At 37.6% G+C, this 23,866-nt stretch overlaps 2 protein-coding genes across 3 annotated transcripts in view; both read right to left on the reverse strand.

Annotated features, from left to right (window-relative positions):
* Positions 1-4,986: 4,986 nt before the first annotated feature.
* Positions 4,987-9,174, reverse strand: LOC134820078 (malonyl-CoA-acyl carrier protein transacylase, mitochondrial-like). Of its 2 annotated transcripts, XM_063830309.1 has the most exons (9): positions 9,039-9,174; positions 8,772-8,891; positions 8,571-8,668; positions 7,952-8,039; positions 7,729-7,826; positions 7,288-7,528; positions 6,890-7,002; positions 5,977-6,182; positions 4,987-5,388 (listed from the first exon to the last, which is right to left on the reverse strand). In XM_063830309.1, exons 1-8 carry the CDS (start codon positions 9,136-9,138, stop codon positions 6,021-6,023), a joined length of 1,020 nt encoding a protein of 339 aa, XP_063686379.1. In that variant the 5' UTR covers positions 9,139-9,174; the 3' UTR covers positions 4,987-5,388; positions 5,977-6,020. The 2 variants fall into 2 exon arrangements, with proteins under 2 accessions (XP_063686379.1, XP_063686374.1); XM_063830304.1 differs by having other exon boundaries at positions 4,987-6,182.
* Positions 9,175-9,748: 574 nt separating this feature from the next.
* The window catches only part of LOC134820096 (cytochrome b5-like), a 28,695-nt gene continuing 14,577 nt past the window's right edge, over positions 9,749-23,866 (reverse strand). The window contains exons 6-7 of the mRNA XM_063830319.1: positions 11,659-11,742; positions 9,749-11,451 (exon numbers count right to left, since the gene is read on the reverse strand). Of these exons, the coding sequence (XP_063686389.1) occupies position 11,451; positions 11,659-11,742 (85 nt within the window). The 3' untranslated portion in view covers positions 9,749-11,450. The remainder of the gene's footprint in view (positions 11,452-11,658; positions 11,743-23,866) is intronic.

Genomic DNA, 23,866 nt, shown 5'->3' on the forward strand with positions numbered 1-23,866 from the left:
ATTGGATGGAATTTTTGCCCACAGACCAATTAGTCAGTTAATTGATGATGGTATGAAACCAAATTAAGGTACTGAAAGTCAAAATCCCGAAGAAAATTGAAAAATTATACTGCCCCAAATTCTGTCCCATTTTCAGTTTTTGAAGATGAAATTTCCAGGACCGAAATTTTACAGTTTATACTGAATTTCTCACCCACATTCAATTAATTACTGAACTATAGATGGCATATGACACGATTGAGGTTCTGAAAATTTGATTTCGGTCGGAGGAAGCTCACCGCAGAAATCTTCACAAAACGAAAATTCACATTTTCCAAATTCTGTCCCATTTTTAAATATGAAAATTTCTGAACACTAATTTGACAGATTGGATGGAATTTTTGCCCAGATACCAATTAGTCAGTTAATTGATGATGGTAAGAAACCAAATTGAGTTACTGGAAGTCAAAATCCGGAAGAAAATTGAAAAATCATACTGCCCCAAATTCTGTCCCATTTTCAGTTTTTGAAGATGAAATTTCCAGGACCGAAATTTTACAGTTTCTACTGAATTTCTCACCCACATTCAAATAATTAGTCAACTATAGATGGCATATGACACGATTGGGGTTCTGGAAATTTGATTTCGGTCGGAGGAAGCTCACTGCAGAAATCTTCACAAAACGAAAATTCACATTTTCCAAATTCTGTCCCATTTTCAAATATGAAAATTTCTGAACACTAATTTGACAGATTGGATGGAATTTTTGCCCAGAGACCAATTAGTCAGTTAATTGATGATGGTAAGAAACCAAATTGAGTTACTGGAATTGGAAGTCAAAATCCGGAAAAAAATTGAAAAATCATCTTGCCCCAAATTCTGTCCCATTTTCAGTTTTTGAAGATGAAATTTCCAGGACCGAAATTTTACAGTTTCTACTGAATTTCTCACCCACATTCAAATAATTAGTCAACTATAGATGGCATATGACACGATTGAGGTTCTGGAAATTTGATTTCGGTCGGAGGAAGCTCACCGCAGAAATCTTCACAAAACGAAAATTCACATTTTCCAAATTCTGTCCCATTTTCAAATATGAAAATTTCTGAACACTAATTTGACAGATTGGATGGAATTTTTGCCCAGAGACCAATCAGTCAGTTAATTGATGATGGTAAGAAACCAAATTGAGTTACTGGAAGTCAAAATCCGGAAGATAATTGAAAAATCATACTGCCCCAAATTCTGTCCCATTTTCAGTTTTTGAAGATGAAATTTCCAGGACCGAAATTTTACAGTTTCTACTGAATTTCTCACCCACATTCAAATAATTAGTCAACTATAGATGGCATATGACACGATTGGGGTTCTGGAAATTTGATTTCGGTCGGAGGAAGCTCACTGCAGAAATCTTCACAAAACGAAAATTCACATTTTCCAAATTCTGTAGAATTTTCAAATATGAAAATTTCTGAACACTAATTTGACAGATTGGATGGAATTTTTGCCCAGAGACCAATTAGTCAGTTAATTGATGATGGTAAGAAACCAAATTGAGTTACTGGAATTGGAAGTCAAAATCCGGAAGAAAATTGAAAAATCATACTGCCCCAAATTCTGTCCCATTTTCAGTTTTTGAAGATGAAATTTCCAGGACCGAAATTTTACAGTTTCTACTGAATTTCTCACCCACATTCAAATAATTAGTCAACTATAGATGGCATATGACACGATTGGGGTTCTGGAAATTTGATTTCGGTCGGAGGAAGCTCACTGCAGAAATCTTCACAAAACGAAAATTCACATTTTCCAAATTCTGTCCCATTTTCAAATATGAAAATTTCTGAACACAAATTTGACAGATTGGATGAATTTCTCACCCACAACCAATTAGTTAGTCAACTATAAATGGCACATGACATGATTGAGGTTCTGGAAATTTGATTTCGGTCAGAGTTAACTCACTGCTGAAATCTTCAAAAAACGAAAATTCACATTTTCCAAATTCTGTCCCATTTTCAAATATGAAAATTTCTGAACACGAATTTGACAGATTGGATGGAATTTTTGCCCACAGACCAATTAGTCAGTTAATTGATGATGGTATGAAACCAAATTAAGGTACTGAAAGTCAAAATCCCGAAGAAAATTGAAAAATTATACTGCCCCAAATTCTGTCCCATTTTCAGTTTTTGAAGATGAAATTTCCAGGACCGAAATTTTACAGTTTCTACTGAATTTCTCACCCACATTCAAATAATTAGTCAACTATAAATGGCATATGACACGATTGGGGTTCTGGAAATTTGATTTCGGTCGGAGGAAGCTCACTGCAGAAATCTTCACAAAACGAAAATTCACATTTTCCAAATTCTGTAGAATTTTCAAATATGAAAATTTCTGAACACTAATTTGACAGATTGGATGGAATTTTTGCCCACAGACCAATTAGTCAGTTAATTGATGATGGTATGAAACCAAATTAAGGTACTGAAAGTCAAAATCCCGAAGAAAATTGAAAAATTATACTGCCCCAAATTCTGTCCCATTTTCAGTTTTTGAAGATGAAATTTCCAGGACCGAAATTTTACAGTTTATACTGAATTTCTCACCCACATTCAATTAATTACTGAACTATAGATGGCATATGACACGATTGAGGTTCTGAAAATTTGATTTCGGTCGGAGGAAGCTCACCGCAGAAATCTTCACAAAACGAAAATTCACATTTTCCAAATTCTGTCCCATTTTCAAATATGAAAATTTCTGAACACTAATCTGACAGATTGGATGGAATTTTTGCCCAGAGACCAATTAGTCAGTTAATTGATGATGGTAAGAAACCAAATTGAGTTACTGGAAGTCAAAATCCGGAAGAAAATTGAAAAATCATACTGCCCCAAATTCTGTCCCATTTTCAGTTTTTGAAGATGAAATTTCCAGGACCGAAATTTTACAGTTTCTACTGAATTTCTCACCCACATTCAAATAATTAGTCAACTATAGATGGCATATGACACGATTGGGGTTCTGGAAATTTGATTTCGGTCGGAGGAAGCTCACTGCAGAAATCTTCACAAAACGAAAATTCACATTTTCCAAATTCTGTCCCATTTTCAAATATGAAAATTTCTGAACACTAATCTGACAGATTGGATGGAATTTTTGCCCAGAGACCAATTAGTCAGTTAATTGATGATGGTAAGAAACCAAATTGAGTTACTGGAATTGGAAGTCAAAATCCGGAAGAAAATTGAAAAATCATCTTGCCCCAAATTCTGTCCCATTTTCAGTTTTTGAAGATGAAATTTCCAGGACCGAAATTTTACAGTTTCTACTGAATTTCTCACCCACATTCAAATAATTAGTCAACTATAGATGGCATATGACACGATTGGGGTTCTGGAAATTTGATTTCGGTCGGAGGAAGCTCACTGCAGAAATCTTCACAAAACGAAAATTCACATTTTCCAAATTCTGTCCCATTTTCAAATATGAAAATTTCTGAACACAAATTTGACAAATTGGATGGTTTTTTTTGCCCAGAGACCAATTAGTCAGTTAATTGATGATGGTATGAAACCAAATTAAGGTACTGAAAGTCAAAATCCCGAAGAAAATTGAAAAATCGTACTGCCCCAAATTCTGTCCCATTTTCAGTTTTTGAAGATGAAATTTCCAGAACCGAAATTTTACAGTTTATACTGAATTTCTCACCCACATTCAATTAATTAGTCAACTATAGATGGCATATGACACGATTGATGTTAGACTGGAAATTTGATTTCGGTCGGAGGAAGCTCACTGCAGAAATCTTCACAAAACGAAAATTCATATTTTCCAAATTCTGTCCCATTTTCAAATATGAAAATTTCTGAACACAAATTTGACAGATTGGATTAATTTCTCACCCACAACCAATTAGTTAGTCAACTATAGATGGCACATGACACGATTGAGGTTCTGGAAATTTGATTTCGGTCGGAGTTAGCTCACTGCAGAAATCTTCACAAAACGAAAATTCACATTTTCCAAATTCTGTCCCATTTTCAAATATGAAAATTTCTGAACACAAATTTGACAGATTGGATGGAATTTTTGCCCAGAGACCAATCAGTCAGTTAATTGATGATGGTATGAAACCAAATTAAGGTACTGATAGTCAAAATCCCGAAGAAAATTGAAAAATTATACTGCCCCAAATTCTGTCCCATTTTCAAATATGAAAATTTCTGAACACAAATTTGACAGATTGGATGAATTTTTTGCCGAGAGACCGATTAGTCAGTAATTGATGATGGTATGAAACCAAATTGAGGTACTAGAAGTCAAAATTCCGAAGAAAATTGAAAGATCGTACTGTCCCAAATTCTGTCCCATATTTAGTTTTTTTTAAATCAAGACACTTATTTTACTTCGGAGTATTCCAACAGCCACATTGTTACACAAGTGCAACCAGCCAATTCCAGGAAGCCGAAGGATTTGTTTTGGCCAGTGACGGTTAAGGTAGTGTGTACCATACTTTCTTCGCCAGAGACTTTGCTGCAATGTGCAGCTCCTCATTTAACCCTCACACCCGATTTCTCGAGTATTCGGCTGAGTAGACCGGAGGGCTGCATAGACCACTCAAGATCCTTAGCTGAACGTCAACGACGCTCACCCCACGACCAGGCAGACAGTGGGATTCGAACTCGCAACCTCACGATTTGAAAAGCTGGCGTTCTAACCAACTGCGCTACTTGGCCGTTTGAAGATGAAATTTCCAGGACCGAAATTTTACTGCATTTCTCACCCGCAACCAATTAGTCAGTAAACTGTAGATGGCATATGGCACGATTGAAGTGCTCATTCTGAGTTGATGCAATCAGAGAGAAAGACTGACAATAAGAAAGACCTTAGTAGAGGGGAAGGAATGCCCTAGTCATTAGGGGTATTTTCTGCGTAAAAACGCTCCTTATTACTTTATTAAGTGTAATATTTGTTTGCAACATGTAATGCAACTGGAGTTATGAACTTGAAGCAATAATTGGTGTAGAGAAGATAACTATCTTTTTAGCAAAACATCGGTTAAATAAACTCGCCTCAACTCGGGCTTTCAAATTTTATCAAGCTGATTTATACAAATGGATCGCAAAAAACGTTCAAACTTTAAAAATGAAGTAATAATGGACCCTGAAAATGTAAGCTGCAACCAATGTAAGCTGCAACCAAATCCTTAAAAAGTTACCAGAACGGCTGAGTATCACGATCATGCTGACACTGTATGATGTTAAATAGATAATTGAGATATTATACATTAGGCAGAATAATTTAAATTCAAAAAACTTTGACAAAACGTATAGTATAAATTCTATAAAAATCTAAAAAATCACCGATAAGAAGGAGTATATTTTGTACTAGGAACAAGCGTTCTTCCCAATGCTGTTAAATTCGCACTAAACGTATTTTTCGAATTAAATTCGCATACAAATTTTTTCTGAAAATTGTCGCATTTAAAAAAATACGGGAACAGGAAATCACTTGCCCGCATCAAAATGTTCACGATAGTTGGCTTTGTATGGTGAAATATTGCCAAAACATGCGTTTCCCGCGACACGTTCGTGGTTACTGGTTAGTGACTAGCGTGGGTACTGACAAAGATCGCAAGGGGTTAAATTTAGCTCATACCCGAAGACGTTACGGAGTAAACTAACTTCTATTAATAAACTTGAAATCACTTAATTACCTCCACAGTCTAGTCTACTCGTCGAGATTTGTAAGTTTGAGATTTGAAGTATAACGTCACAATTCACATATCCAACTAGATTATAGACGCGAGACTGCTGCGCGTTCACACAGCCGCATTTTTACCGAATTTTTCGCGCATTTTTTGGCAAATTTAACAGCCCTAAAAATTTAAACTTGAAGTTGTAAATTGGCGAATCATTCGCGTACTTTTTGAAAACTCTAAATACGCCGTACTTTTTGACGAAAATGTGGCGAATTTAACAGCCTGGGTTCTTCCTACTAGTACTACCACATTGGAGTTCTTAAGAAAACCCTATAATTTAGGTCCAGAGTCAGTAGCTTTAGTACGACGTCTTGAAGGTCGGTGTATCTGGGCAATCATAGCTGATATTTGACGTGAGGGGCCAACTTCGTAGAACTCCAAATCTTTTCCGTGTTCGTCGATCATGTTCTCAATTAGAGACTGCCACCTCACCTGGGATAGATATGGTCGGTTATTATCAGTGACTCAGTGGGCTTACAGAGGGTGGATTTAAATTGTTTTACAAGGAGTTCCGTTAGATAGTTGAAATTTTTTGTAATTGGCTTTAAAGTATAACTTATCAACTCAGTTGTTTAGGGGCCATCTACTTAGAACGTCCGGCAAATAGGGAGGGGGTGGTTTTGGAATTTCGGACAAATCCGGACAGGGGGACTGGGGAGGGGTTTTCTGAAAATCCGGACGTCCGGAAATTTTGGCAGAATTATCGAAAAAGTCCCATTTATTTCGACTCTTTGACACTAATTACTCTGTAAGTTTAGATCCCTGTATTTTGAACGAGTACTTAAATCTTTAAATGTAACTGTGCTAAACTTGTTCGACACTAAATGTATTATTGTCTATTTTAAGTAACTACACATTTTATTAACAATGAATTTGAGTTGGTTTAATTTGTACTCTTAAGAGTAGCTGGAAATCTGGAAATCCGGGGGAGGGGGTTGGTTTTGAAAATTTGGACACACCCGGACAGGGGGAAGGGGGTGGTCTGAAAATCTGTGATTTTGGCGGACGTCCTAAGTATGTAGATGGCCCCTTACGGATACCATTGACGACATAGACGTTTTTATCGCTATCAAATTTTGCATTGAAATACTTGACGATCTAGTTTCGTAAATTTTAATTCTAATCTGAAATGAACTTACCGACATCTGCAACTGCTGACAGAACAGTTCGGTTAGTTCAGTTGATTGGCTATGTTGATAACCCGTTACATTGCTGTAAACTGGTATCAGCGGATCAGCTATAGGCACACCCACTGAGAGAAAACCTCTGTTAATATACTTTGTACTATGAGATCATACGTACAGGAAGAAATATAGAAAATGTTATCATGTTGGTGACAAGAAACTCTATATCATTGTTAGTAAATCTAAGTGCCCAACACAGCCCACGTACAACTTTTGTGGTAATGAAACGTGATCCTAATGACCTAATATAGTTGACCATATTTGAAGCAATCCCTAAAAGAAGAGCAGGAAAAACAAACAACTCGATAGAACTAATTATTAATCAAACATTAAAAACCAGCATATAAACTAACCAAGAACTCTTCTGAGAGCCACAGATGCACCAGCCATGAGGGGGCTGTGAAAAGCTCCAGCCACCTTCAGTCTCTTCGCCTTTCCTCCGCTCTGAGTTGCTAAATCTGAAACTAGACTGAGAGCGTAATCAGATCCGGAGACAGAGACAGCGTTAGGGAACAAATAGTTCCCAATCACAGCAACTCCTTCCACCCCTTCTCTCTTGCAAATGTCCTCTGCTTCTAGACACATCTCCTCGATCTGAAAACGAGATTTATTGAATGTTGGATAAGTAAAATAGAATCCTGGTACAAAAATCATAATTAAATATCTATATGGATGTTTCTATTCGGACCTTTGTTTTATCCTTCTTTTAAGACAAGCCACTGAAATGGCAACTATTCATACAATGAAACGATTATTTTTAATCGTTTTTTGTTACAAAAAGAGTATTCCTTTACCTTAGGGATTTCAAGGCCTCTAACATTGATCATCCCAGAGTTCACATCAGTCGACGCATCGTGCATAGCCTTCGCTCGGACTTTTACAATACTGAACGCTGTGGTAATACAAATTATTAGAGTTCAATTTTCAAGGAGTCAAGGAAAACTTCCCTAAAAAAGCCCATGATAATCACAGATTAGGACAAAAAGAATCAACACAATGAATCAATCTAACACTGACCATCCTCAAGAGAAACAGCTTCACTGAATGCAAGAGAAGTTAATTCTCCCACACTAAAGCCTGCAGTTGCAACACAGCGTTCAAAAACCTGGCGATTAGTCGACATTCGGTGAGGTTGAAAAAAATTTGCAGTTCTTTACTCTCCAGTACAGTGATTACTGATTAGGTTATACGATAAACATTTCATTGTTGTTTTACTAACATAATCATTTATTCAAATCTTAGAACAGTTAAACTGTTAAAGATACTTATAAAAGTATCAAACACCGCAATCTTATCTTACGAAGATTGCGGTGTTTGATACTTTTATAATCATTATTCATCAACTACATATAAATATAGATCATCATCACTCTAATCATGTACACACAAATTAACATGATAGCCTTCATTAGATATAACATCCCTATAGGCTATAACATAAACCAAAAATGCAATAGCTCCAACTTCTCAGAGACTAAATAAAACTATTAACAAGCTACATGTTACCTCTATATGTACCAGGTACCTCTTCATGTAGCTTTATGTAATGTATGTAACAAGCTACATAACACATGTTAGTCCTGTAAATACTAACAAGAATCAGGGACACGGTAGACCTATGAAAGAGAGTACTAACCGAGGGGTCCTCCTTCTTAAGCCAATGTAAAGCAGCAAGAGACGTTGCCATGACAGCAGGTTGACAGTAATACGTCAACTTTAGCACTTTCTCTGGTCCTGTAATAATGATGATAAAAGATCATTAATAAGGTGGTGCACACTTGGTCAGATAAAAGATTGTTCAAAAGGAATGGAATAAGAGAATAAAAAAGAACCCAACCTTTTTGACAGAGTTTGAGAAGGTCATATCCGAGGATAGAGCGAGCTGTTTGGAACACTTCCCTCGCTCCAGGGGCTGAGAGATACTTGTCTGCCATCCCAACATATTGAGCTCCTTGTCCTGCCATGAAGTCTGGTTAGATTTAACGGATTTTAAATCTTAAACAAACGTGTTTGTAACCTCTGGAAGTATGGTTGCCACTGCCCAATCTGTCTAATAAACAAATTCAAAATAGTTCAACTACCTTAAAGAAAAAGAACTGCTCACCAGGGAACACAATAGCCACAGGATTCTTAGATGTCTGAGTCAGGGATCGGAATTGGGTTGTTGTTCCCGGGAGCAAACGGGTGCAGTGTCGTGCAACCATATTCTGCCAGCTTATCTACGGCGGCATTGCTACTCTAGGATTTCATTAAGATTACAGCACTGATTAATAAGTTGTAAGCGAGATAGTATTTTAGAGTATTGATTTTTTTTGTAAATGTACAGCTACAATTTGACAAGCGCTTTGCTTTGAAGGTAGATATTGAGTTAAGAGTAGGTAGGCATAAAGTCGTTCTCGATATTTTATATGCAATCGCAATGAACTTGTCTTAAATACTTATGCATGGTCGATGGCTGTCATTTTCAGTGCAAGTAATAGCTGTTGGGATCTACAAAAACTTCAATCTGAACGTACGTGCAGCTAGCAGACTCACGTACGAATATGTGCACCATTTATGACAGTGCGCGTTACGCGAAATTGGCTCCAATTTGCCACGTTCAGAAGGACCTAGAACTAAGACTGAAAATCATGCGTTTCTTGTTCGAATGAAAAATCGTGTACTTAACGGTAGTGCAATACTGCTGAATTTAAAACTGCTGTTTCTTTCGAGTGAAAAACATGACATGTATCTATGTTTCACCTCTTCTGAGTTAAGATTTCAAAGTAATTCCTGGCAGAGTATTCACTAGTCGTACAGTGCAATAAAACGCAATTTAAGTTACTTAAATTTCCAATACAGTTCACTTAATTGAACGATTAATCACAATACATTTAAACGCATATAGATAGATCAAGAAGTGGGAACTATAAAATGCAAATGGGAAAGATACGATCTAAGATCTGTGGATTTTATGTTACAAACCACTATCGCTTCTCCAAACATAGCATAATTCAATCAAACGATGCACCAATTCTCTGTCAAATGTTCAATAAATGTTCAATAAATTATCGTCTGTATAAAAGTATTACTTATAACTGTAAGTTGCTTATCTTAATTCTTAGGAGTTAATTTTGAAACTGAAACGTATCTAAAATACTAAGAAATCAATATTTGGCAGTTTCAAAAAACTAGAAACAAATGATAGATCATTCGTTTTAAATGAATAATCATTTGTACAACTTGGTATATATTATAAATGATAAATCTATTTTAGCTAGAAAGATATTACAGAAATCGCCCAGACACTTACTAATCACAAAAACCTGTTATCAAACTAATCTACCCCCAAACGAACAATTCTCTATAATAATTCAGATATATAAGAATCAGATACAACTATTTATATAAGTGTATTGACTTAGAATTGACAGTCGAGATCACTGATAGTTATATAAGAGGGCCTCACGGTAAAACGGTAAGAACTTTAAACATAGTTTGTTCGATTAAGGGGGCAGGGGGGGTCTTCATGGAAATTTTCTCAAAATCGACTTTTTAGTTGTTTCTGATAGAGGGGAGTGATATCTATCAGATGCTTTTAATCCGATAGAAAAATATTGTTCCTAGCCGAAATTATCGCCGGTAAAAGGTCAGCGCTTGTGTGTAATTGTATTGCGCGAGCGATTTTCGATCCCGTGCCCTGAAAATCGAGTCTAAAAATATATCTTCTCCTACATTTTTTGAGCAATCACCCTCAAACTTTCAGGATATGTTCTAAGGATCATTTAGAAGGGATTGTCCAGGCAAAATTTTGAGATAGGCCTTAAAACATTTTTATTCGATGATTTTAAAAATCTTGGACCTCGAAAAATCGTCAAAAAACCAGGTCTAAGATTTTCAAAATCGAATAAAAAATGTTTAAAGGCCTATCTCAAAATTTTGCCTGGACAATCTCTTCTAAATGATCCCTAGAACATATCCTGAAAGTTTGAGAGTGATTGCTCAAAAAATGTAGGAGGAGATAGATTTTTAGACTCGATTTTCAGGGCACGCGATCAAAAATCGCTCGCGCAATACAATTACACACAAGCGCTGACCTTCTACCGGCGATAATTTCTGCTAGGAGCAATATTTTTCTATCGGATCAAAAGCATCTGATAGATATCACTCCCATCTATCAGAAACAACTAAAAAGTCGACCCCCCCTGCCCCCTTAAAAGTGTCTGGAAATTCTTGGATTGATATTTATATATTTTTTTTAATTGGCTGACCTTTCTGAGAATCTCTTAAAACCGCTAATTTTAAATCGGTGCACTATAATTCTATACTATACCCGATCAGGCTTAGTGGAAATCAAAATTATTATTCATAAATAAGTACTCGATATCTGACTTGCAGGATGTTTACTCTGAACACCTACACTTTAGGTGGGGTCACGTGATAACACCTACGCTTTGGAATGGGGTCACGTGGTCACTGATCATGTGTTATAAAAGTCGTTCTCACAGCAAGCTTTGACTAGCTCTATGTCACCTAGTCTGAAAGGGTGTGGTTTTGGGTCTCTGTTTCAGTGAAATTTGTACCGTTTAAAATATTATGACGTGATACATATTATTGATAACAGTTTTAACATTCTTAAAGTCTTAACAAGCTAGGAGGCAGGTATTTAAATAACAACGCAAAACTAATGCAATGTTTCCTTTACTTTTCTTTGCTAAGTGCCAACTTTAAAATATTTAACTCACCAAGTTCGGCCCCCGAACACGAAGAAAGCCCCGGCGGCCACCACGGCAGCAACAACTCCCAACATAAGGGCACTGGAACTTCCCCTGAAACAGATACAAGTTCAGTGGCAGTGGCAGTTCAGGTCTTACAGCTCACAACTGTAACCTGATACATAGCATGCAGTGTTCACTGTTCGTTCAGTAGTACCGGGTTTGCAAGGTCACGTTTCAGACTAGAGCTCATGTGTTAGCTGTTAAAGTTACTGAAGATTATCTCATTTGATAAAGCTTCCAATAAGAATCAGTCAGCTCTATTTCAACAGGGAAATTATATTGTCTGTTTCTTTATAATGCCTTGTATTGGTAACTTAACAGTCAGTTATAAAAGAGTACAATAACATTGTATACGAACACTAAGGTATTTAAACAATACACAACAAGTATTAAGGTATGTAAAAGTAGGCTTACACAAAATATCAAACATTCTGAGAAGGGTGAGATGGAGCAGGTACATTTTTTACATATTGAATATTTATATAACAATAAAAAGTTGTAACAACATTACACGTGAGAAGATCAAAACTAACTTCAAAGTTATCATTGTAATATACTGCATATTTTTGTCCAGACACCATTAATTTTACTGTTTAGATACAAATAGGTTACTCTATAATACAGGCAAATCTGTTAAATTCTTATTGAGGATTATAATAACGATCCAATAACTTCACTACGAAGATAGCTATCATGAATCGATTATATCATCATATTAACATAAAATTGGAACAAGAATTGTGGCCCTTAAATCTACTTAATATGAGAGTACGGCAACTGTAGATATAACTAGATGATCAGATGAAGCACGTTATCAAAACAAACATTCTTATCACGGATATCCAGTCCAACTATCCGCTACAAATCTACATAAAGAGATAAAGGTCGACTACTTTTACCTGCGAAAAACCTCCTTTCCACCGTACCCGCCTCCCCGACCACTGAACAATAAGGAATGTGGTTCATAGTCGGCCACAGGCTCAGGGACCCAGATGGCAACCTCCAGCCTTAACGGCTTTTTAATCCCACGATTCTGAGAGATGACCACGCTGTCATATTTAGTTTCATATCACAAAAAGAACCGATCTTAACGCGTTTCCACCCTCGTTACTATGCAACTTCCTAATTTTAACCTTGTCCTTATTTGCACGTGGGTGGCACACATACAGATGTACATTCAGAAAAGAACATCCGAATTATAATATAGACGTCCTGAAAAGATAAGACATACATTCAACGAAGTACAATTCACAAAGAATGCTACAAAGCATGATTGAGATGCCTCTTACAGAGTGCCAAACTCACAACATATAACGCGTCATACTATCATATTGATAAATTTCAAGTCCGTAGCCAGGACTACGATAATTGTAGCTATATATAAATACCAGAAATTTGTTTTTTGTGCCGTATCTAAACTTCTGAGTGGGTAGAGTAGAACCTTTTTCTGGCTACGGCCTTTGAACACTTTCAAAATACTACGCAAACTTTAGACAGGTCAACAATATAATATACATCATACACCTACCTTGACGAATAAAGAAAATTAATCTTGGTGGAGTAAGAGTGAACTGGACATTTCACCTAACATTTCATCAACATTTCACCTAACTATTCAGAAATTGAATGAGATCATCATCATGGGAGTTCAGGAGATTCTATTTATATTTTAAACGGTAAATTTTACTATTAAGTTCGGCATATTTTATATGAAATTAAATAACAAAGTTGATTTATGTAACTAGGACAGTTTCTAATTCTATTTGTTATTCCGAATAAGGGGTCGTTCACATATATTACGTAATCAGCCGAGGGGGGAGGGGGTTCCCTAATATTTACGATTGATTACAGGGGGGGGCGGGGGTTTCGCTGTTGATTAAATCAAATTTTCTTTTTTACCCTCTAGAATAATAACAATTTGACAATATTTTAATTCAAATTCCACTCAATTTCACTCTGATAGTGATAAAATTTAGGAATCGATCGGGTATCCGGCTTCCCAGTAAATAGTTGGGAAGGTGCTTGTCCGGATATCGGGGGGAGGCCGGAGGGGGGATCATAACAGAGAACCTTATAAGGTAAATGCGGCACTGTGGCACTTGTGGCACTAACATGCGGCACTCACATGTGGCACTTGCGGCATTATCAATCATAATATGTAACATGCGACACTTGCGGCACTCAAATGTGGCACTTGCGGCTCCAATATGCTGCATAGTTAGATACAATACTGCTTTTTTTTGCAAGAATCATCAACTTAACTGGTTGCTACTTCAACTTTAAGTTATAAAATTGATTTTTACGATAATATCGTGAAATCTAATTTTGTCCGATTCTAATTTAAACTGCGATTCAGCAATCATAAATAACGCCAAAGACGATATTAATTTGTTTAATGATTGCAATCATAATTTGGCTTGTTAAGCTTGAATTGATCAGCTGTGTTTTTATTATATATATCAAACATAATTACATACTATCACGAATTGCGAATGACATTATTGTAATATTTACTTTAATGATCATCGGTCATCTACAAAACACAGTGCCTCTGATTCTGAGTCTGACTGAACTTAACCTTTTTGTACATAATAATCTTAAAAATTATAATATAAAAATATAAATATTTTTATATTATATAATATGCGGCACAACCCCATCCCTTAACAAGCTTTTGCCAAAAACCAAACGGCTAACCCTGCCTAGTACCTAACGACAAACTTGACATCTTAATTTATTTAAATGTCGATGTTGTCATGTCCAATGCAGTGCTAAATTAGATGTCATACTCATAATATATATTTGTTAACTAAATTCAATTTTGATCGGCTCATGTCCCATGATTATGGGGGGCCATAACTCCATAACAACAAGATATGACATAGCTTATGACATGATATTCAATTTTGCCATCAACAATAATTTTTCTACACTTCCCATTGTCTGCGTAGAACTGTAGAACGTCGCTTTCCCAAATTCAGCCACTTTAACGGAAGCAGTCACATTGCCCTGTTTTGAAACGGTCGACCGTTTACTATACGAAGGTCCCGGCGATTTGTCCGCAGGACGTTTAAAAAAGCGGTCCATTGTTCAATAACATGTTCTCCACGGTCCATGCTACATTGCTACCCTGATTACCCTGATTATTATGAGCCTAACGGTTTTTTCCCTACTCTTGCCGAAGGCAAAAAGATCGTAGGGAATAAGTAATCGGGTTTGGATATATGATGTTTGATCATGTGGGGCCTGAGTCCTGACTATCGCTGCCTATGAATCTGAAAAGAATGTGATATTGTGATAACTGATACATCCTGGTTCCTTTATAGCGTTTATTATTTAATATTTCACAATGAGCTGCTGAGTGCTGACTGCTGTATTAACAATAACTGTTGCCGATCGGGAGAGACTCGAGGGTCGAGGGACAATAGTCTTGTTCTGGGATTTCCGTTCACACACTACACCATACACATTCTCGTCAATTTCCAGTCACATAGAATTACGACACACTACACAGTTAAGACTTAGACAGTACACATTCTTAAATGAGGCCCTTTCCACCCATTACAATGCATTGCCACTGCGAATTTAACCATAATCCTGCCTACTTAATTGCGAAGTTATTTGCGCAGGTATTTGTTATTTGGCAGTCTTTCTATTAACTTGGCAGGATGTCGGATGATATTAACTTTTGACAATTTTGAAGATCGACTGTAGAGTGATTTGGCACGCTCGACAAAATCATACATTTTTCTTGGATGTATATATAATACATATATAATATATATAGCTCTCATGACATTGAAACCATAACAAAAGCGTACGAGAAGGGTATCACTTTAAGGCAAATGACAGATGACAGAGATATTCATCAAACTGCAAGCAATAGGTTTATCAGAAGGTATAATGCAGAGAGCGAGTGAGAAGGAGGAAGGAACAAAAGTTTGTATCTGATCTCAAGCAAACGCAAGCAAGCTATATCATGCGCACGTGACTTAAACACTGCAATATCATTGGTTATCTTTATTAAACAGGAATCACCAGATTTCAAGGAAATTATAAAGACACAGCTCAAAGAGGTACTAGCAGAAGTACTCCCTACAATTCTACCAGATTTATTGAATACAGTGGTAGCAACACTGCCCAAAGAAAAGAAAACACAAGAAGAAACTAAGCTTGCAGAAAAACACACACTCACAGTGGAGAAGACTCAAACTGAAGAACCCATTACTAAAGATGATGAAAAGGAAATGAAAGGTTCCCTTAAAGTCAACCCAGTGAAGAACTATACAGTGTCCGGAAATACTGCAACCTTCAAGTTTGTTACCAAGGATCAACTTAAGAAAGCTGAAACAGTATTTAAAAGTCAAGATAAATACAAGGTATCGTCAAAGTCCGAACCAGGAAATAAATTGGACCCTAAACTGTCTATTCGGAATATTCCTTCTGACATCACAAACAAGGAGGCACTGCTAGAGAAACTTTTGGAAAAGAATGAAATACTGAAGTCAGAAGTCCTCATCTGAAAAAGACGATGCGGTTAAAGTGGTTTTCTTCAATGATAAAGAGAAATCGGCTGTCATCCGTGTCAATGCAGCAGTACGAGAGTCAATCAGACAAAACAGAGACTATGTTCATATTGACCTTAGGGAACACCATGTCACAGACCGAATTCATGTCATCCAATGTTATCATTGCCAGGAATTTGGTCACATGGCTAACTCCATGTACTACAAAGCCAAAGATAAAGACCCAACATGTTTCTTCTGTGCAGGAAACCACAAGTCAAAAGAATGTAGAAACAAGAGTGAAAATAATGTCACGAAGATAAAGTGCTCTAACTTCACGACAATCTGTTGTAAAACAGGGGTTCCAGGAAACCCACTTCCCGATACTTCTGAAACATGAAAAAAATTTTACAGTCGATTTGGTTAACGTCTAGACGCCCTGCAAAGTTTCAGATTTCTAACTCAATTTTAACATGTAATGGTTTTTAAGGCACCTGAATATTATATGGCGATTTTGGGTTTTTTACCGAATTTCGTATAACATGCTGGCGCATATTTTGCGCAAATTTCTTAAAAACCTCCACATAACTATTTATACAATTTAAATATTCTAAGTATCACATTATGGCATGATCACTTTCTTGATCTTCGGCTTCCTCGTTCACTTCTTCGGAGTTATTATTTACATCCACATATTGTAAAAGTGTACAGTTCTGAAATGAAGACTTTGTCATGAAGACTACAAAAGTATTGTCGATTGAACAAACAGTATATCATTGTGTTTCATTTGATATTTGCTATATTTCACTTGGTAACTTATACGTCCTTAAACAAGATGAAGCATGAGTATGAAGTCATAATTGTTGGAGATGATATATTAGACGATACAGGAGGACAGAAGGAACGGAAATCTTGAACGAGAATCGATAAGCTCTTGTTGATGTTTTGTGTCCTGTGCGATTTTGCAGATGGAACAGAAATTGATCTACCTGGTTTGTAAAACGTTTAAAGTTGTAACTTACAATTGAGGCAAAAAACCGAAGAACTAATAGCATCCCTCACTCCTAGCCTGTCTAATACAAGTGTAGACAGTAGAAGCCTGATAAACATCCGTCGTCTCCTCAGGAATGATTACACAACAAGTTTCGTGTGACATTGAACTGTCTCCATGGAAGGAAGGATTGCTGAAATGTAGTTTATACATCGCATTAGTAATTTCAACTTTCTTTGCCGTAGCACTGTCAATAAGGTAAGCGTCGAAAATTGCTGTGTATAGGCTATACTGTAATACTAATATTGATTCCAATTTAAGAGATTTGGTTGGGGAGGCGGGTTATCGTTGTGAAGTACTGTACTACTCACGAAGTACTTTACACGATGTTTTCAACCCACGAGTCAGAGAGCAAGCTCAACTGACGGCTCCCAGATGAAGTATGCACATGTAGGTGAATCGGTCTGACCAAGTAGTTGGTTGGGCTGTGATTGTATCGACCATGAGTAACAAGCAAGCAGATATTTGAATTGACTAGATTTCCACTGGTAAGCGATTCGGAAAATCATGGGCCGGCATAGCGCCTGGTGCTCTACCAATTGAGCTACCGGCTGATTCCAGGGATAATATCCGGTAGTAGAGACTAGGTAGGACAAGTGAAACTACTTTTTAGGAGGAAACACGAGGTTGCAGTGTGCTACACTTTCATCAGGCTAAAATTAAAATCATTGTTAGGATAAAATTACAATCACTAAATTGTAAACATAGGATATGCAAATATCTACATAATATATTATATACAGGGTGGGCCAAAAGTCAGTGGGCATACGTTGGCCTTAAAGGACCAGTTAACTGAAAAAAAAGTTATCCTCATATTTTGACAGATTGTGACAAATAGCAAACTAAGCAACGAGTCGAAATTCTTAAATCTCTAACTGCTCTCTAACGCGTGTAAATAGCGTTTGTATTATTTTGGCGATGACGTCATAAAGTCCCTCTTGCGCGCAGAGTAGCTCGTGAGACTGTATTTTACAGGTAAAAAATGGACATAATACAATCTTTTCCCCCGAATAACTCGAAAATTAAGTAATTTAGGGTACATGTTGCTTCATAAGTTGTATATAAACATGGCCATTCTGCACAATTTGCACACATTCAAAAACCTTTAGGGCCTTCATAGCCCAATTAACCAGATACCCATAGTTTTGCATGATTTCTGGAACCGAAATCAGTTTTTCGCCAATAACTGAAAAAGTAAGCACTTTAAGGCATATGTTTGTTCGTAAGTCATATATTAATATGCTAAATGCGGTTCTTTTGCATCCTGTCTGAAGACTCCATCACGATCTTATCGAAATGGGCTTAGCACCACGCCCAAAATGGTTTTTGGCGAATTTATCGAAAAGTAAGGATTTTAGGCCATGTGTTGCTCAATAACTCCTATATAAACATGCATATGCGGCTTCGTTCAAGCCTATTTTGAAGTCTCTACGACCTTCAGAAGCAAGGGGTCGGTTACGTTATTGGGTCAATATGGGCGTGGCCCTCCTGGGTTTTCTCCACGGTCAAAAAAATGTCTCCAAACGAAAATCGTTTAATCATAACTTCGGGAAGGTCTGTGCAAACTGCAAAGTTTCGTGAGTATTAGAACATTTGCAGGTTCATTTCCATAAATGTCCATAAATGACTGGACTACACAACTTTAGAGTTAACTTTAGAGAAACTCATAAGTCATTTATCTCAAATTAAGCTGTTAGTGTCCATGATCAACCTCTGGCGACAATGTTTTACGTGAAATGTAAAAATCAGGAGTAATATAAAAAAGGTATTTTTAGATTAAAGTGCTAGCTCATAGTTTTAGAATTGTATAGATTAACGTTGGTCATTTAGCCATCTAACAATCGATCGTGCCGTATATATGGCCAGAGAATAATTGGGTCTTGGAAATTCTATAGTTGTTCAGTGGGTCGATCGACTGAACACGTTTGCACTTGGTATTTAAACTTACCAGTAGTTTATTTATGTTATGCACCGATGATAATGCAATTAGGATAACAACTAGGTAAGCCGGAAGTCTAATTCAAAACACACCTCACACCGTACACACCTCCAATCAGTAATTTTACTATTTGGTAGACCGGGTATTTTTGCGGGAATTCTGTTCCCACGGCACTGTTCTGATAGAAGCTACTTCTACTAATGGTCCCAGAGGAACGACCGTAAAGTAGCCAGACTTCTTGTCTCCTGTACTGGCAGACACTTGCAGATTAAACTTAGAAATTTCGCTATGCTATAAATATAATTGCTCTCGGAATTGAACAAACTCCTACTTATCTGTATCCTTTCTAAATTCGTTAGAGTTTCATGGACTGGGAAAAATAATCGGTACAGTCTCCCTGCTTGTGTAATTAAGCAATGGAAACAATCCAAAATTATCACATATGACATAAGTTGTAATAGCAGAAACTTTCTAACCGTAATTCACCCGCCACTGTTCAAGAACCTATATCACTGTTTAAAAATCATGACGTGAGCACTGTACATCAATCAGCTATTCCTTTAGTTAGGATGATAGCCAAAACTATAAGGATTTTGGAGAACTAGGGTAATAGTCATAATTCTAAAATTTGAGTGAGTTTCACGTGTTTTATTGACGATGATAAACATTTGTAATGTAAATTACGCTATGCAAGCGCGCACTGAGGGACTTTATGACGTCACGAGGCCACAGCTTATTATTGCAATAACACGCGTTACACGTACGCTAGAGAGTTGGTTCTTTCGGCGATACGATTCTTTACCAGTTTGTCACAGCTGATTTAAATCTTAGCCAAATTGGAGACTACAAATTTTTCAGTTAACTGTTCCTTTAATAGCTCCACCATGTTTTATATTTGAGAGCTGTTGCTTTGCAGATGGCATACTGAACTTACTGAATACTGGTTCGAGGATTCCGTCGTCAAAATTTGAAAATTCGAATATTTTAGACCACGCCCATTCAATATTAAAACAACTATATACTGTTTTCTCTGAACATGCTGAACGCCTAATTTTTTCAGAGACGGTAGAGTATTAAATGTTGCATTATATGATCTGAAAACATGAGGCAAAACGGATTAGAAATGACGAAGTTATCAAGCATTTTCTGTATCTCGTTAACAAAATTGACATGGTGATTATGTGACACCGTGACAAGACACCTTAATTGGGCACCCTTAACAATTCCCATTTAAATGTTTAACGGGGTAGTTGACCGGTTGACGGGGTCACCTTACCTGGATCTGAGTCAAGTCTTTCAGGTTCACAGACAAAGAGTGATACAAACAGGCGGAGCACAGTGTGGATCAGAGATGACGGTGAGATATTTCTTGACAAAGGGAAGTCCTGCAAGCTTGGTTACATAAGCGACTACATCAGTACTGAGAGCAATGCTAACCTCTGTGCAGAACTCACTGCTACTGTTGGGAAACTCTGTACACCAAGCAACAAAGATACAAAATCGTCCTCAAACATGGTGTGGAGACCAAACTGACAGATGTTGATCTAAAAAAGGGGGCAAAGAAGCTTAAGAAGACCGCAACCCCTAAAATGTCTGAACTATCCGTAAACCTGGGACGAACCGTCTGAACTTTGCTCTTTTGTCAAATGCCACCAGGATCGTATCAACAAAACGGTTGAGGACGTTTTTCAGTTGGATGTTAAGTTTGACAAGACACTATTTATCGATGAATGACCCCTCACACAGCATTCCATACGGCAACACTAGCCAGGAAAACAGCAATTTCTCTCCAGTAGTTGCAGTGTTGGCACTTGGTCTGAAGGATCCACGCCCCATGTACATCAAGACCCAAGCTGGGAGTCAAGTAACCCACAAAGCGGCCCTTATGTCTGGCACGTTGTGCGTACTCAGTGGCAAGACAGAGTTGAGATACAAACGTTCGATACCTAGAGGTTGGGGAAAAGAAGAAGAACAGTACTTCCTGATATTTGAACAAAAAACTCCAACAGAAACCTGACAGCACCCCCAAAGGTTCGCAGAAGAACTCCCAGTCAGACATCACCTCGGAACAGACTGAAGAAACGACTTACCCCTCCTCAAGTCTCCCCCCACTGTTGTTCGAGTAACGTCTGTAGCAGAGAACCTGGATTATGAAGCAGATGGAGGACTCCTGCTTGCATCAACGATCAGCGCACGTTGTAGGGAAGATGGATGAGGGAACAGTAGATAAGGAGCTCATAAGGAGTCAAGTCTCAACTACAGGATCTTTATCTGAAAAGCGGACAAGACTTCAGAACAAAATGTGTATGTCAATCGGGGAACTCTCCATGTCAGCAGCCAATAACTCGATGTCTCACGGCATGAACTTCTCACGATGTGAATCCCCGAGGAATCGAAGACGTGGAAATGAAAGATGACATTGCGATCAGTGCGTAATGCTCAAAAATGTGTGGAGAACTCTCTAAAGCATGTTGTGGATTCCATCGTTTCTGTCAAAGCGAATGTAGCAACTCTCCAGGAAGCGACCAAACAACAAACTCCAAAAGACATCTCGCCTCACCCAACCAGCAACACCGACGTTTTGGATGCGATTAGTGATTTGAAAAGTGCAGTGAGTGATTGCAACAACAGAATCGAAATCTGAGCAAGACAAATGTGTTCACACAAACGATAAGGAGTGCAATGGTAAGATTGATGACCTTGTGGAGAACATAAACGGCACGAAAGATGACCTTCAGTCAATGAGGAAGATCTGAACGACCTTAGTCAAAATGGAGTAGACATCATGAAGAAATCGGTGGAAGACATGGGGAGCTACTACAATAGTGTCTTCTGCGATGAAACAAGGGAACAAATTAAAGATATCCACGCGTTTGTAACACACCAAATGTGCGAGGTTGCAATTCAAACTGACCCTTTGATAAAAGAAATAGCAACGTTAGGAGAACAACCGAACCTAGCCTCGCCTTCTCCTAAATTTGGTTTCCCCGATCCAATAAAGCCCTCCCTCAAAGTCATGGTCGAAAGTGGTCAACCCATCAACGTTTGGCTCGTTACCGATTCAATTATGAGACACATCGATGAGTCATGCTTGGAATTAAGGAAATATAGGTTGAATTTCAAAAGAATTGACTTTACATGTAGTGAATCACTGACCGGAGAATACATGATTGGGAGTCAAATAGCAACAGAGAAGCCTCAACTAATATATGTACATCTCGGCATCAATGATATACACAAAGGAGAGGACATCACCAAAATCGTCGACAACTTCAAGATCTTTAATGAAATGTTAGAACTAGTATCTCCCACCACCAGACTGGTCATCTCTTGCCCCCTACTAAACGGAAACACTTATCAGAACCGACACGTCTTTTCCTTGAGGAGATCCCTGTCCTTATTGGTCAATCAGCAGCAAGACGAGGACCCTAAAACAAAAAGGATTTTCCTTCAGAGAAATGATAAGTTCTTCATTAACACGCAGTCCACTCCCAAGCAGAACTCGATGTACTTCCGCGATAATCTCCATCTGTCAGACAGAGGAATGCATGCAATCACCAACACCATGAGAGACACCCTCGACAAGATCTTCAGAGAGTTTGAGCTTCCATTCTAAATTTTAGTCTTCAAACCACCAACCCAACCTCTTGAAAAATACTATGAATTTACAATCCAAAATTATAAGCTGGAACATCCAATCAACATGAACAAATACAAATTTTGGATCTAAGTTTGATGACCCTCAATTTTGTGCCGTCTTTGACAAGTTTCCTTTTGTCTGCCTTCAAGAAATAAGACAACCGGTCAAACACTCGGGCTTCAGGTCCTTCAATAAAACCCGCCGGGACAAAAACATGGTGGCGTATGCATCATGGTCCAAAAACGAAATAGCCAAAGGCGTAAACTTGAAAAATCCACAATTGAAGATGTTGTTGCCTGTAAACTTGAAAAAAATTACTTTGGCGTAGATAATGATATATTTATTGTTAACTCATACATTAAGCCAGCTAACACTTCCTCTAAAAACTCAGATATTTCGGGCTTTGACACCATCCGTGAACTGGACCAATTTCTTAATGTTCTTCTAAGTAAAGGCGATGTTATTACCTGTGGTGACTTCAACTCGCGTATCGGCCATGACATTGACTTCATCAAAGGAGAGAAATGTGGCTACGAGAGCTTCATTCCCCTGCCAGAAACTACACCCCCCAAGAACTCCCAACCAGGAACTCAAAGGACAAAAGTCGAACAATTACAAAAGACCCTTTCTAGAAATGCTTGTCAATAATGAACTCCATATTCTCAATGGGAGAACTTTAGGAGACTCATATGGTGACTTCACTTGTATCCAGACCAGCGGTGCCAGCGTTGTGGACTACTTTATTATATCACCAAACTGCAGTAAGTATGTATGTCATATGACAATCCAGCCGTTCACTTGCTTTTCTGATCATAAACCACTACTCCTGGCACTCAACTTCTCTCCTTCCAACATTCTTGTAAACACAAAAGGCACTCCATGAAACTTACGCTCGAGCCCCACTTCGTTCAAAATAAATCCTGATAGCCTTTCAAGCTTACGGGATACAATGATGGACCCACTTGTGGAAGAATGTTCCAAAACCCTCTTAGAAACACATTATCCCGAAGATATCCTAGGTACATACAATTGAACGAAGA

This window comes from Bolinopsis microptera, chromosome 1, assembly GCF_026151205.1.
Source record: "Bolinopsis microptera isolate Bmic1 chromosome 1, MBARI_Bmic_1.0, whole genome shotgun sequence".
NCBI classification, from domain to species: Eukaryota; Metazoa; Ctenophora; class Tentaculata; order Lobata; family Bolinopsidae; genus Bolinopsis; species Bolinopsis microptera.

What these genes read in the sequence shown, in the direction of transcription:
- LOC134820078 (XM_063830309.1), bottom strand. Translation starts at nt 9,138, where the DNA reads ATGGTTGCACGACACTGCACCCGTTTGCTCCCGGGAACAACAACCCAA. An exon ending in AGCTGTTTCTCTTGAGGATG is followed by an intron (nt 7,827 to 7,951) that starts GTCAGTGTTAGA and finishes GTATTACCACAG; the next exon opens with CGTTCAGTATTGTAAAAGTC. An exon ending in GTCAGCAGTTGCAGATGTCG is followed by an intron (nt 6,183 to 6,889) that starts GTAAGTTCATTT and finishes TATCTATCCCAG; the next exon opens with GTGAGGTGGCAGTCTCTAAT.